General features: G+C 40.7%; 1 protein-coding gene across 4 annotated transcripts in view; it reads left to right on the top strand.

Moving 5' to 3' along the window:
- Window positions 1-6216: 6216 nt before the first annotated feature.
- XPR1 (xenotropic and polytropic retrovirus receptor 1) overlaps window positions 6217-15891 on the top strand; it is a 204805-nt gene continuing 195130 nt past the window's right edge. For 2 of the 4 annotated variants that reach the window (XM_082385897.1, XM_082385899.1), the window contains exon 1: window positions 6218-6498. In XM_082385897.1, coding sequence (XP_082242023.1) covers window positions 6494-6498 — 5 coding nt within the window. In that variant the 5' untranslated portion in view covers window positions 6218-6493. Of the gene's footprint in view, window positions 6499-15891 lie in introns of all 4 variants that reach the window. The other 2 variants (XM_082385900.1, XM_082385898.1) reach the window with 2 other exon arrangements.

The following is a 15891-nucleotide window of genomic DNA, read 5'->3' as shown; positions in this document are numbered from 1 at the left end:
GGGGGGAGAGAGGGGTGTTTAGTGCCCTGGTGCTATTGTTTTAAATGTTTTCAGGTTGTGAAACTTTTGAGAAATGATGTTGATCCTTTCTCCAGAAAAATATTCAAATTACACACAAAGTTTTGCATGTAATTTTATGGGGGCTATGGGCCATCTGAAGCCCATCTATTGAACTCTTTTAGATCTATAAACCTATCATATTTTACAGTTAGACTGGGCCTCCTATAATTCAGAGCCTGAGCTGTACTGAGAACATCATCTTCACTGCTAGGCCATCTTCGCTTATTCAGCTTCAGTGGGAAGTGTAGCTTAAGATTTGATCTCTCTGCAGGTCAGTTCTTCACCTTTCAGCATGATCACTAGCCTCATTTGCTCAAGCAACAGTTTGACTTTATATTTATCACACATAATTCTAAGTTTTAGAAGAGTTACTTTGTGGTAAGTATAACTGTTCCCAGACTTAGAATTACATGTGATAAATTTAAAGTGTTCAGACTCAGCACTTGTGAATTTCTAGATAAACTGCTGAGTACACTGGTAAATTCTCACTCATGGTCCTACAACATGCACACAGAGTAAAGACAATCTAGGATATACAAAAACCAAATGCTGCACACTGCTCAGCATTCTGTAGCCCTTTATGCTATGGAAGCTACTTTCTCTGAGGTCACTAGTGAGTCTTTAATTGCTAAACCCAATGGCTTAGAAGTCATCCTACTCAACCTCTCTAAAACATCTGACAATGTTGATCACTGCTTCCTTGACACAACTTTCATCGTTTTATGGCTTCCTTGACACTTGCCTCTCCTTACTGTTTTGCTGCCCACTCTGGCCTCACCCCAGCCTCTTTCCTTGTCCCATCTTCTTTATCAGGCTCATACCAGGATGTTCCCTTGGACCCCTTTCCATTTCAGTGTATACTCTCTCCCTGGGCAGACTTACCAGGACTTAATCATCATCTAAAGGTGAGTGGCTCCCCAGGCTCCAGCGCTACCTTCTTCTTCCAGAGCTCTAGATCTGTATTTCCAACTGGAGTACTGTGTGTCTCACAAATTGTAACTATTTGACACATCCACCAACGCCCCAAACCTGCCCTCCTCTTCCTTATCTCAGTTCGTGGCAGCAGCATCTACCCTGTCACTAGGCTTAGAGTCACACATCACACCTCCTTCTGTCCATCACTACGGCTGGCTTGGGTTGTTGCATCAACAGTCAGCATAACATGGTGCTTAAGAGTAAGGACTCTGGAGCTGGATTGCCAGGGTTCAAACCCAGCTCTACTACTTACTAAGTGGTTGACCTTGAGCAAGATTCTTAACTGCTCTGTCTCAGTTTACTCATCTCTAAAATGAGATGAGTGAGAGTAGCTACCTCCTGGGGTCTCTGTGGGGATTAAATAAGTTTGTATTTGTGAAGCATTTAGAACAGTGTCTGTCACAGAGTAAATGCTACGTAGGTGCTTGTTAGTGAATTGGTCGCTGGTTTGTCCCTACTCTAGTCCATCCTTCACACTGCTAACAGAGGTTTTTGAGGGGCTGCCAGTTACTGAGTGGTCAACCAGAGGTCAGTCATTATGCTAAGTGCTTTATGTACAGAATTTCATTTAATCTTCATAACTACCTGTCAGGGAAGTGCTATTATTCCCATTTGAGAGATGAGGAAACTGAGGCATTAAGCACTAATGTATTTGGCCCAAAGTCACACACTATAAATGCCAGAGTTGGGATTTTAATTCAGGTCTGTCTATTCTCAGAGCTATAGTTCAAAACCAGGAAGCCATACTACACTGCTTTCCCAAGGCAGAGTTAGTCACTGCATAGACTTCAAAGATCCCGCACTGTCTATGCTGTCATGATCTACTCCTTTACAATCTTATTCCAGCTTAACTTTATCTCCTGCAACTTCCCTCTATGTGGCTGTCCTTTCTTTCCTCTTTCCTTCTCTCCTTCCCTCTTTCCTTCCTTCTTTCTTTTCTTCGTTACGTCAACATTTATTGAATGCTTGAATGCCAGGCACCACGCTAAATCAGAGAAAACGAGAGAAAAGAGCAATTTGTCTTCAAGGAGCTCATAGTCTGACGCAAATTATTATTGACAATACAGTGAGGAGAGTGCACCAGGGGGATGCGGGAGCCAGAATGGGTAAGGGAGGTAAGGGGATGGGGACAGTTTCTTTGAGGCAGGGACATTTAGCTGCCTTAAAGGGTATTCTGGTCAGACAACTTCTTGCCATTCTCTAACAGCCCTGAATTCTCTTTGCTTTTTGCCTTTGAGATCTTTGGAGGTGTCTTTCTCCCTGTCAGATAGTTGTTTAAGACTGTATTTGAGGACTTCCCTGGTGGCGCAGTGGTTGAGAATCTGCCTGCCAATGCAGGGGACACGGGTTCGAGCCCTGGTCTGGGAAGATCCCACATGCCGCAGAGCAGCTAGGCCCATGAGCCACAATTACTGAGCCTGCGCGTCTGGAGCCTGTGCTCCGCAACAAGAGAAGCCGTGATAGTGAGAGGCCCGCGCATCGCGATGAAGAGTGGCCCCCACTTGCCGCAACTGGAGAAAGCCCTCGCACAGAAACGAAGACCCAGCACAGCCATATATAAATAAATAAATAAAAATAAATAATTAAAAAAAAAAAAAAGACTGTATTTGAAAGCCACTTTTTCTGGGATACCCTCCTTCCCTTCCTAGTCGACTGAACGTGTCCTTGTAGATACCTCAGTTACAGTGCACATCACATTGTAATCTAGATATTGGCCTATCTGCCTGTCTATCTGACTGGATTTTGATGTCCTCCAAGGAAAAGACAGAGTCTTATTTATTTATTTATTTTTATAAATTTCTTTATTTACTTATTTATTTTTGGCTGCGTTGGGTCTTTGTTCCCGCACGCGGGCTTTCTCTAGTTGCGGTGAGCAGGGGCTACTATTGGTTGTGGTGCGCAGGCTCAGTAGTTGTGGCTCACGGGCTTAGTTGCTCCGTGGCATGTGGGATCTTCCCGGACCAGGGCTCGAACCCGTGTCCCCTGCATTGGCTGGTGGATTCTTAACCACCGCGTCACCAGGGAAGCCCTATTTTTGAACTGTCCTTCATTCCCAAAGTGGCATGGCTGGCATATCATAGTGTTCAGTAAAATTTTGATGAATGAAGAGTTATTTGCCTATTTACAAAAGAAAGTGTAAGAGTTACTTCTGATTCAGACTAAAACTGTTCAGATTATCATTCTTAGTACCTTAGCACAGTACTCTGTAGAAAGTAGGTTTTCAATAAATACTAAGTATTTTATTGTTCTGTCAGTGAACTATCTGAACTAATGCTAGGAATAGGAAACTTATTATTAAATTTAATTCTGTAGATAAACTAAGATTTTCAGGTCCAACTGAGTCTTGGGGCTCTGGATCCAGCATAAGAAAAATTAAGAATTATTGGTTATAGTATTGAGGATTTCCTGTCTTCTCTGGGTTGAGTCATGGTTCCAGAATCTTGTGCACAGTTAAGGTACCAAGGTATGGGAGCCGGGTGCCACGGTCTACAGGAGTTGCTGCCAAGAGTCTACCATTCTTCCATCATCAAAAAGTCTACAAATAATAAATGCTGGAGAGGGTGTGGAGTAAAGAGAACCCTCCTACACTGTTGGTAGGAATGTAAACTGGTGCAGCCACTATGGAGAACAGTATGGAGGTTCCTTAAAAAACTAAAAATAGAGCTACCATATGATCCTGTTATCCCACTTCCCACTCCTACGCATATATCTGGAGAAAACCATAACTTGAAAAGATACATGCACCCCAATGTTCCCAGCAGCATTATTTACAATAGTCGAGACATGGAAGCAACCTAAATGTCCATCAACAGATGAATAAAGATGTGGTGTGTGCATATATATATATATATATATATATATATATATATATATATATATAAAATGGACTATTACTCAGCCATAAAAAAGAATGAAATAATGCTATTTGCAGCAACATGGATGGAACTAGAGATTATCATACGAAGTGAAGTAAGTCAGACAGAGAAAGACAAATACCATATGATATCACTTATATGCAGAATCTAAAAAAATGATACAAAGGAACTTATTTACAAAACAGAAATAGACTCACAGACGTAGAAAACAAACTTATATAAGCAAAGGGGAAAGGGGGGGAGGGATAAATTAGGGATTTGGGATTAACAGATACACACTACTATACATAAAATAGATAAACAAGGACCTACTGTATAGCACAGGGAACTATATTCAATAGCTTACTATAACCTATAATGGAAAAGAATCTGAAAAAGAAGAGATATCTATCTATTTATCTATCTATCTATCTATCTATCTATATCTGAATCACTTTGCTGTACACTTGAAACATTGTGAATCAACTCTACTTCAATTAAAAAAAAAGAATCTACCATTCTAGTCTATACTTGGTAAAGGCCCAGCGATCTCTTTTGCAGCTGCTCCTGGTTCTGTCTTCCTAGGCACACCATGCAATTATTTCCTCTCTGTGGTTGTGCCTCCTTCCTGGGAGCATAGCCCTCTCTTACTGTCTGTTTTCTCCTGACAACATTTACCTCCAGTAGAGGGGAATTGTTATGGAGGGCATCAGGGTATAGTGCTGAGCTGAGAGGAGTCCTCACTCCTTCTCCTATTCTTCTTTTTTTGACCCTGATTACCCTTTCACCCAAGGTTGAGGCTTTTTTGTACAATAAAAGTCAGAAAGACTCATAGCCTATGCCTGTTTTCCATCATGCATCACCCCTGTCCTGAGGAAATAATTGCAGAATCCCTACTGGCATGAATTAAGAGGAAGGGAAAAGGGGAAAAAACACATGGAAAAAAAAAAAAAGCCAACAGTAGATGTTGATAACTAAGAATACTGTCTTGGTCATGGTAGTTCCCTAGTCTTTGGGCATCATCAAAATTGTGAGAATTAAAGGACAAGGTACTGTACGTGTAAGGGGTTTAGAATAGTGTTTGTTACATGGACAGTGAGTGCTTAACAAATGTTAGTTATTATTATCCAGGGCTCCTCTACTCAGGGAAGGACCTTGGTTACTGTCCAAAATCAGGTCCCCCAGGACAATCACTCTCACACTCAAAGCAGTGCCAAGCTGTGTGTGTGATCTATTCTCCATTCTCCTCGAGGACAGTCAGCCTGGATGCTGGATCCATGTCTGGTCTCCCTGAGGGTAGGCATCCAACTGTATCTCTAGAGGATTCTCTTTCCTCCCAACATTGGTTACCCTCTCAACCCCACTCCTAAACTCCAGGAAGCTCAGTCACAAGTCCAGCTGGTACCCACAGTCCTGGTTTGGGCCCAGGTGTTGTTGCTGGCCTTTCTGGTAGCCCCGGGACTAGATAATTACATTGAAATTCAGAAGCAGCATGCAATTCTTGGCACTGACATCTTTAATTAAATTCAACAAACATTTATTGAGCACCTAGAGCATGTAAAATAGGGTTTGTTTAAATACATGTGGCCCTTAACTATTTAGTCTGTTTTAGTTACTCAATTTGGATTAATGTTGATCCATCATTAAGGGTTTTATGAAGAACAAATATCAAAATGGAAAAACGTTTGCACAAATCTTTTTTTTTTTAAATAAAGTTATTTATTTTATTTATTTTTGGTTGCCTTGGGTCTTTGTTGCTGCGCGTGGGCTTTCTCTATTTGTGGCGAGCGGGTGCTACTCTTCGTTGTGGTGTGTGGGCTTCTCATTGTGGTGGATTCTCTTGTTGCAGAGCACAGGCTGTAGGTGCGTAGGCTTCAGTAGTTGTGGCACGCGGGCTCAGTAGTTGTGGCTCGCGGGCTCTAGAGCGCAGGCTCAGTAGTTGCCGCCCACGGGCTTAGTTGCTCTGAGGCTTGGGGAATCTTCCTGGACCAGGGCTCGAACCTGTGTCTCCTGCATTGGCAGGCAGATTCTTAACCACTGCGCCACCACGGAAGCCCTGCACAAATCTTTGAAAATATAAACGTCTTGTGTGGATTATTGTTGCTACAGTATTAATATTAATTGCAATAACAACACTGTTGCTTCCCAGGCTGGCGGTAAAGAACAGCTGTAAGGCCCACAGGAGCCAGACGTAAGAGGTCATGGGAGGTGCCTTCAGCACGTCCGGCCCAGAAGGGGCGGAGCCTTAAGGAATGTACGCAAATCCCGCCCCTTACTCCGCCCCTTTCGTCGGTGCGCGTAGGCGGTTACCATGGCGATGACGTATAGAGGGCGGGGCGGGCGGGGCGGGGCTATGGAGAGGAGGAGGAAGATGGCGGGAGGGCGGCTCTGAGGAGACCTCGGCGGCGGCGGAGGAGGAGAGAAGCGCATCGCCGCGCCGCGCCGGGGCCCATGTGGGGAGGAGTCGGAGTCGCTGTTGCCGCCGCCGCCGCCGCCTGTAACTGCTGGATCCGAGTGGGAGTGAGGGGGAGACGGCAGGATGAAGTTCGCCGAGCACCTCTCCGCGCACATCACTCCCGAGTGGAGGAAGCAATACATCCAGTATGAGGTACCGGCAGCGGCCGGGTAGTGGGAGGACTCGGAGGGGCCACCATCTCGCCAGTCCCGACCTCCACCGCCGCCTTCCGCTCCTGCTGCTTCCCCGCGGCCGGGCGGACTTTGACCCGGTGCGGCGGGGAGCCACTGCGGCATCCCCGCCGCGGCCGGCCCCCTTCGGGCCCCGCTGACCTTCCCCTCCCCCGCAGCCCCGCTGCCGCCGGGGTAACGGATATGCGGGCGGCGGACCGGGAGGGACTGCACAGCCGGTCGGGGCTGGGGAATGGTGGTGGGAGGGCGAGCCGCAGGTGGGGGAGTCGGGGTGTGAGGGTAGCCCGGGGTCGCGGCGGTTCCGCGGTAATCCCCTCCTCCCGCTCACCCTGACCTCTGGTCCCCACCCTGGGCGAGCGCCCCCTCGCCAAGGTTAGGTCTTGTTTCTGTCTGCTCACCTCTCACCAAGGAATCCTTCTCTTCCCAGATAAGCCCCTCCAGTGATTTCCTTCATTCCACAGAGCCCTTCAGCTTTCCCCCACTTGCACACTGTTGACAAAGGCTTTGTAACAGGGTTGAAACTTGATTTAAATGTGTATCACACATGCGGTGGTTACAGTATGCAAACGTATCGTAATCAACTATCTTGTTTTGATAAAAAGACGGTGACTCGTTTTTTCACTAATTTAATGAAGTATATAAAGTAATCATATCTTTGGTTTTGGCTCTTCTGTTGTTTTGGAATGGAGTGAAGGGGAAGAGGAAGGAAGAAAGAGAAGGGAATTATTAAAATTTTCAGGTTTTCTTTCCTAAAATTTTGTTAGCTAGGGAGAAAAGTACTATCTTGTAAACAATGTACTTTGAAAACATACCTGTGTTATTACAGAAATCATGGCCCTCCTGACCCTTAATTTCTGTGATAACAGCTCCTGAAGGGTATTTAATAGATAGTGATAAGGAACCTTACATTAATAAAAAGAAAAGTGAAGATAATGAGCTCATTTATATTTTCAGAAGCCAAGATACCTGAAGGGCTTTAAGCATTGCAATAGGTTATTCTCAGTGGCTGGCAGTTCAGCTCCTGGATAGAGAAAGACTTACTCTGTTAACCTCCAGGAATTCACATCTATGTTATGTGCAGGAACAAAGAGTATAAAATCAATATGAACACAAATATTCTAGCTAGATTTTATAAATTGAGATATTTCGATTTTCTATTTAATTTCTGTTCTAAGTTCATTGATAGGATGTTTAGGCAACAGCGCGGGTTTATTTATTCGTATAACAGTTGTAATAATTGAAGAAAAGGAAAGGGATGTAAGTAGGTTAAACAACCTTGAAGATTGTAAAATAAATTCACCTTGTAACATACAGTATTTGAGTATTGCCAGAAATGAAAGGCCTAAAATTATGAATGCTTTCTTTTCACTTAATTTTCTTGTAGTGTTTTGTGGCTACATTTTGTAAGAATGAAATAAGGGATTAGCTTTTCAGCCTGTAGAGTTTTTGATTTATTGTTTCTAATAACATTTGGTCAGTTTTAAAACCTTGGCTAGAGTCCAGATGATGGTTTTTATTGAAAGGAAGGTATTGGTCTTTCATCTTTCTAGTAGTAATTTTCAGCACCACTGCTAGTTCTTCATAGAACACAGCATGCTGAGGCAACATCTTATACTTGTTATATAGTATGGAATGCTTCATTTGGGGAGAAGTAATAGTGGCTGATTGTATGCTATGATTCATTTTAAGTATTACAGCACTTAACTGTTTCATAGAATTGTATTAATCTGAAATACAGTTTCTGGGGCTGGAAGGAGAAGCATAAGATTTAGTTTGAAGGTGAAATTACCTCTTGATTTATAATGTCAGCTTTGTGGCTGGAGTCATTCTGGGACTCTTCATTCACATACTCCATTTGGACATTAGTCCTAAATGGTTACTTTAGGTTGGTCAGAGAGGAGAGGAACACATTTCATATGTGTGACTGCATTATCTTTCCTAGGCCAATTAGAAATTATTTTTTGAAAAATTCATTAATTGTTGAAATTTTATTCTGCAGAGGGTCCCTACTATGTGACTCCTGTCGTGGAAAAGCTCATTGTTTGGTAGGCAAAATTAATAAGGAGCACTTTTCTTTGTGAATTGGAGCCATTAAAGACATTTTTTATAGGGTTGGGATCCGTGTGTTGTATACTATTTCTCAAGAGCTGGTGCTGTTCCTTTAAAAATAGTTAAAGGGGCATAAATAAGAGTCTTTAGAGTCTAGGAATTTTGGCAGCTTAAAACTTTTGGGGGTTCCCTGGTGGTGCAGTGGTTGAGAATCTGCCTGCCAATGCAGGGGACACGGGTTCGAGCCCTGGTCTGGGAAGATCCCACATGCCGCGGAGCAACTAGGCCCGTGAGCCACAACTACTGAGCCTGCGCGTCTGGAGCCTGTGCTGCGCAACAAGAGAGGCCGCGATAGTGAGAGGCCCGCGCACCGCAATGAAGAGTGACCCCCGCTTGCCGCAACTAGAGAAAGCCCTCGCGCAGAAACGAAGACCCAACACAGCCAAAAATAAATAAATAAATTAATTAAAAAAAAAAAAAAAAAAAAACTTTGGGGAAAAAAGGACATCATAAAAGATGTTAGCATTTGCTAGAGAAAAGAACCTTCTCATAATGCAGTAACATGTAGTTTCTCATATATGAAGATGGTGCTCTTGAAACACTTAGTAGAACAGACACTTGAATTTATTTTTCAAGTACTGGTGATGAAATTTGGGTGTATTACTCCTGATTTCTTGTGTAGGCTGCTTTCTAGTGCTGTGAACGACTATGAACTGTTCAGCTTCTTTGGTTTTATGTCATTTTGCTATATTAAATTTTACTTGAAATAAGCAGAGAATTAGATTGAAGCTGCAAATGTTTTACATCTCTGATTATATGTATTATTGTGTACACACGGTCATACAATAAGTGCTAGTTCTTGTATATGTTCGTCATGAGGCCATGGGGACAGTCTTTTTGCCTTTCCAGGGTTCTTTCCTCTTTCATAAAATAAGAATATAGAGCCAGAGCTTTTCAAGTTCTGTTGTAGTTCATAGGTTTTTTGTATTTTTAAAAATTAATTAATTAATTAATTGGCTGCGTTGGGTCTTCACCTCTGTGTGCGGGCTTTTTCTAGTTGCGAGGTGCAGGGGCCACTCTTTGTTGCGGTGCATGAGCCTTTCATTGTGGTGGCTTCTCTTGTTGCGGAGCACGGGCTCCAGGCACGTGGCCTCAGTAGTTGTGGCTTGCGGGCTCCAGAGAGCAGACTCCGCAGTTGCGGTGCACGGCCTCAGTTGTTCCGCGGCATGTGGGATCTTCCCAGACCAGGGCTCGAACCTGTGTCCCCTGCATTGGCAGGTGGATTCTTAACCACTGCACCACCAGGGAAGTACCAGTTCATAGGTTTTTGATTTAACTTGTAGTGGATTTCATTTTTTGGATTGTTAAAATTATTGTTAGTGATCCATCAATATCCTGAAAATTATCAGTTTCTAATTTAGAAATGAATTGTGGCGTTCACAGACTTGGTCTTCAGAAGCAGAATAATAGAGCATAAAAGAATAGAGCAACATGGAGAAACCATATAAAGAAAATCAGTTTGATCCATTTGTGAATAGTTTTTACAAACAACAAACACAAATGGGAAGAGACTATCCCTGTTTCCAGTAATCTATTTGAGTGTAAATCTTGGCATATAATATAAAACATCAATAAAGCTTTATAAGAGTACTTTTTAAAATTTAGTATCAGTGATTGTATATTTTAGAGTTCTGTAATTGATTAATCAAAATTAATTTAGACCAGTTTCAACCAAATAGGCTAGTATGACCATGTTAATATTTTACAGAATATTAGCAAAAGAAGCAAATATATTTGGTGCCTTAGGCTGCTGACTTGTGTTTTCTTCCCTAGGGTCCTGTGCTGCTTTGGTTTCTCAGGAACCAGGAATGGTTTTTTCAGTGTACGCTGTAGTTTTGTAAGGTACTAAAATAATGAGGTATCTAAATTTCAGGACTTTAGAGTTAAAAGGGAATTGAGAGATTATCTGTCTCCTTGTTTTTTTTTTCAGGCAAGGGAACTAAGGTCCAGAAAGGTTAAGTTATTTATTTGTCCAGGATCATATATAGATAGCTAGTCTCTTGAGCACAGATGTGTAAGCATTGGGAGTCAGGTCACCCAGACTGTGTGACCCTGACGAAATCACTTCCTCTTTCTGGGCTTTAGGTTCTTCATCTGTAAAGTGAGAGAACTGGACTTGATGGTTTCTAAGCTCACAGCCCTCTATTTTCTAAGGACCCATATAGCTCCAAATTTCTGTACATTTTTATGGTTTCATTATGTTTTACATATGAAGAGGACAGAACTTAAAGCATTACTATTAATAGCATCCTTTTAAATTAATAGTCTCCTTTCAAATAATTTTAATGATATTTTAATCTATGACTGGAAAGCTGACCCAGTGAAGCTTTTATTTAACTTAAGTAAAAAGTGATGGTCATAGTTTAATTTTTTGTTGCAAGGTTTGGGAAGGGATTTTCCATAAACTGCATATCCCTTATTTTCAAGTATAAGGAAACATTGCCATAACATTATTGTGATTTTCATTTATAGAACTCTCCCATGAGAACGCTTGTGTTGCAGGCTTCAATTTCCCAAAGGTATTATGTTGATTAGTTACGGTTAACTTGCCTTGCTGGAACTTGTTTGAAATTTCCAGTTTGGCCACCCGATGGGGCACAAACCACACTTTTTCTTTTAGGCACTTCGGCAAATGAAAAGTACAGTATAGCATATTTAAAATAACATTTGTAAATGAGTATGGCAGTAAGATGCCTGGCATTTACAAATGTTTCTTAAGTGAGTGAATGAATGTTGTATAAAACAGGAAGTTATTACGGTTCTTTATTATCTTTGTATAATAAAGTGTGTTAGGTTAACTTGTCCTGGAAAGATTATACTTGTCCATCCATCCCTGAAGGTTGCTTTTGGATCAGTTTTTGAGTGAAGGCCCAGATCATAATAACATAAGACTCTTATTTGACCCGAGGTGACCATGGAAAATCAGTCCTGGCTTCAAATCCAGTCCTAATCTGAAAAGCATTTGAGACTGATTGAGTTGTGCCGGCTAGGTGTTGCAAGTATATTTGCATCATAGCCCCCAAGGAGAGTACCCAACACTCCCATGGAGTAAGAGAAGGTAGTTTTAGAAGTCTTAATTATATTCATTTTTATGCATAAGACAGGAAGAAATGAAATTTTACTAATATTGAATAAATGGATTGATGCAATGACCTTGTTTAGGAGGTAGTCTGATGGAAAGAGAGACAAGAATTGCTAATAGTTTTCTCACTTGTTTGTTCACTTTCAGCAAATAGCAATTAATCCAGTTTATGGGTGCATAGTTAAGATGAGTTTATGGATATTATTTAGTTTTGACTAAACTAACCCTTATAAAATGGATGTGACTTAAAAAGACTCTTGTAAAGAAGCCTCAACAGCAGTACCAGCCTTAACAGCATAATGCAAACACATGTGAACAACAAGGAAATGGCAGAGTTGACAATTCTACTTCTAGTACTAGCTTTTTGTCAGCCAAATTGCAGAAAAAACAATGGTACTCTAATAGACCTGACAAGACGTTTGCCAAAAAGTTTCAAAATAATTAAGATAATTCTTTGAAATAAGATTTTACATCCGTTGTCATCCACAGTGAACACCCTAAATATATGTTATGTATTAGAGTATTCTGCCTTTGTGAGGTCTGTTTTCCAGCATATAGCCATCATAATCAAGTTTCAAAATTAACTGAATCCTGAAGTTTGAACTAGGCCTTTGAAATGCTAAAAACTAAGATTTTAAAAAGTAATGAACTTTTTCTGTTAGGTTGTTCTTTAGAAGTATTGCTATTGATAATTCCTTAAGAGAGATTAAAAATATTTTCACATTATTCACAAATGAAAGTTTAAATTATTTATTTTATTATTGTCTCATCTTTTAAAACTTCCACTTAAAAAAATTCTGTGTTTTATAATGTACACAGTTGTAGAAGGAGATAATTTATAAACAAAGGTACATATATTGGAGGTGCATAGTAAACTTTTTTTTTTTAATAGTGATATGACATAAAAAAAGTTTGGAAGATTTTGCTCAAGTTGTGTAGCTTAACTGCAGGTGGTTTGTGGGTTGCTTGGTATTTAATTGGCCTTTGGGATTGAGAGATTGTCAGAATTCACTAGGATTCTTGCCCAGTTGTATTTTCCTTTTTCAGGTCTTCCCCTTACCTAGTAAATGCTAAAAGAAGCCAAGTAGGGCCTTCCCTTGCGGTCCAGTGGTTGAGACTTCACCTTCCAGTGCAGGGGGTGTGGGTTCCATCCCTGGTCAGGGAGCTAAGGTCCCACATGCCTTGCGGCCAAAAAACCAAAACATAAAACAGAAGCAATATTGTAACAAATTCAATAAAGACTTTTAAAAAAATGGTCCACATTAAAAAAAAAAATCTTTAAAAGAAGCCAAGTAGACAATGCTCATGAACAAATGCCTTAAAAAATTATTCATTCATTCAACAAATATTTATAGGGGCTCTATTATGTCCTATAGGCTGATAGATTTGTCATTAAATTCTAGCTCTTTTGTTATCTTAAAAATAGAAAAAACCAAAAAGCAGTATTTTATTTTTTATAAGTTTATTTATTTTTGGCTGCATTGGGTCTTCATTGCTGCACGCGATTTCTCTAGTTGCGGTGAGCGGGGGCTACTCTTCGTTGCGGTGTGCGGGCTTCTCATTGCGGTGGCTTCTCTTGTTGTGGAGTGTGGGCTCTAGGTGTGCGGGCTTCAGTAGTTGTGGCACACGGGCTCAGTAGTTGTGGCTTGCGGGCTCTAGAGTGCAGACTCAGTAGTTGTGGTGCACGGGCTTACTTGTTCCGTGGCATGTGGGATCTTCCTGGACCAGGGATCGAACTCGTGTCCCTTGCATTGGCAGGCAGATTCTTATCCACTGCGCCACCAGGGAAGTCCCAAAAAACAGTATTCCTGTGTGTGTGTGTGCGTGTGTGTGTTTGGTTTTATATTTTAGTCAGCATAGTGCTTTCAAAATTAAAAATGTTGTAGAAAGGGAAAATTGTAGATTGAGGACTTGGAACATGGTTATAAATTTGGATCACTTGTGTAAATAATATGGATGAATTCTCCCTGGCTTTTCAAACTTTTTATGTTATACGCCTTTAAATTTAATTTGTTAATAGGAAGAAATTTGGTTACCTGTTTCTTCCCATCACTAGGCAGGTGTGGTATCTATGGGGACTGATCAGAAAATCCTTAAAAAGTTGTTTATTTATTATAGGTCAGAGGAAAGTTTAATTAACCTGCTGTAAGCATAACTTACAATTTTCATATTCTCTGTAACAAGAGGGACAGTATGTTGATTAAGAAAACATAGTCATTCCTTATTGAAGATGACCTGCAGTATTTGGGAAGACTGTAGACCATGAATAAGGAGATGTAAGTCCTTAGACCCAGTTCTTTCACTGAATAGTCATAAATTTAGTGAACAAGTGATTTTTTTGAAGATTGAAGGGTGAAATGTAATCATACAGGAAAATGAGAAGCTTTTAGATTATTGTGTGAATTACTTATTTAAGCTAAATTGGTAAAGTTGTAATTCACAGTAATCCAAGTGTTTTGTGAGCTTTTTCTATACCTAAGAGAAGTCCTTTAAGTTTTTGGTCTTGGGACCATTTGAAACTCTTAAAAATTATTGAGGATTTCAATGTCTATTGATAATATGCTATATTAGAAATTAAAACTAAGAAATGTCTGAAACACAAGAGTATACAAGCACACCTCTACTAGCCATCAGAGACATGACATCACATTTCATCTAGCCTCTGGAAAACTCCACTGTGTACTCATGAAAGAATGAGAGTGAAAAAAGCACATGAAGTTGTAGTATTATTATGAAAATAGTTTTGACCTTTTGGGTTCCCTGAAAGGGTTTCTGAGAGTTGCTGCCTTAGAGCACAGGACTCCTTTCAGAACGTTTGGAGATGGCCTGAGAAAAAACTCTCTAGTCTTAGGAAGCACATAAGAGGATAAAGGAAATCCCATGAGTGAGGATTCTCTGGTATATCCCCCCTGCACAGGAAGATAGAGAAAAGAAAGTTGTCTTTCCTGGGATTCCCACTTCCATTCCCTCTTCGTTGAATTGAATTAGTGGAAATGTGGTCATTTTGTCATTAAAGAGAAAGGAATTAACATTAAGTGACCAGTTAGGAACCAGGTGTCATCAGTATGTTACTTCATTTAATCTTCACAACAGTTTTGTGAGATAGATGATTTATTATCTCCATTTTACTGATGAGGAAACCCAGGCTTAGAGAGACTAGTCAGTTTGTTCATGCCACACATCTAGTAAGTAGTAGAGCCAGAATTTGAAATCAAATTTGTCACACTTTGGAACTCTTGCTTTTATATGCGAATTGTAAATAACAGTGGTGGCAGTAACAGTGCCAGTAACAGTAGCAGTAGCAGGAACAACAGCTGTTATTTTTTGAGTGCTTGCTTTGTCAGTCACTGTGACATTACTTTAAAAACATTTTCTCTTTATAGCAAGCTGTTTAGGTAGGTTGTTATGTTAGTTCTGTTTGTAGATGGGGAACCTGAGTCTTAGAGCCATTAAGTAACTGATTATGTTGAAACTGCTAATTGTGGTTAGCAGAGATGAGACTGAAAGAGCCCCTGCTTTTAATTCCTACATCATACTGCTTTATGAAAAATAAATAAATCCATCCATTTACATATAAGTACATTTAGGCGTAGTCTGACCTGTTCTCCAGCACCTGCTGAAGTAATGGCTGGTCTATTTTTAGTCCCAGGTCTCAGTATGCATGGTTTGGAGGTAGTAGAGTATGGTCTGGAGGTCAGAGTTCACCTCGGTTAATTTATTTTTTCCTCAAGATTATCAGTGTAACTGTTATGTGGTAGGCAGCTGTTAAATAGAGGACCTTATAAAGATGAGCCATAAGAAAAAAATAATGAGATATAATGATAAGTGTAAGAAGAGGAAGATAAAGAACAGTGGATATAGCTGTTGCTATGCCACAGTCGTGGCTTTTGGCTTTTAGATCATTCCATACATTATGGAACGTTAGACCTGTAAGGAATTTCAGATATTAATTAAGTCCAATCCCCTTTTTCACTTGAGTGGGAAATGAGGTCCAGAGAGGTTGTGATTCAAGGACACATGGCTTGGTTAGTGGCTGAGTGAACACAATCACCCTGATTCATTTTATTGTTTAACTATTTTGCATCATATGCTTATACGTCAATAACGCACACAGAGAACAAACTCTGAAGCCAGACTGCCTAGGTTCATATTCCATCTGGACAG

Source organism: Balaenoptera borealis, assembly GCF_965194805.1.
Source record: "Balaenoptera borealis genome assembly, chromosome: 1".
Lineage (NCBI taxonomy): Eukaryota > Metazoa > Chordata > Mammalia > Artiodactyla > Balaenopteridae > Balaenoptera > Balaenoptera borealis.
The sequence above is the reverse complement of the archived record's forward strand: the minus strand, read 5'-3'. Positions and strand labels throughout refer to the sequence as shown.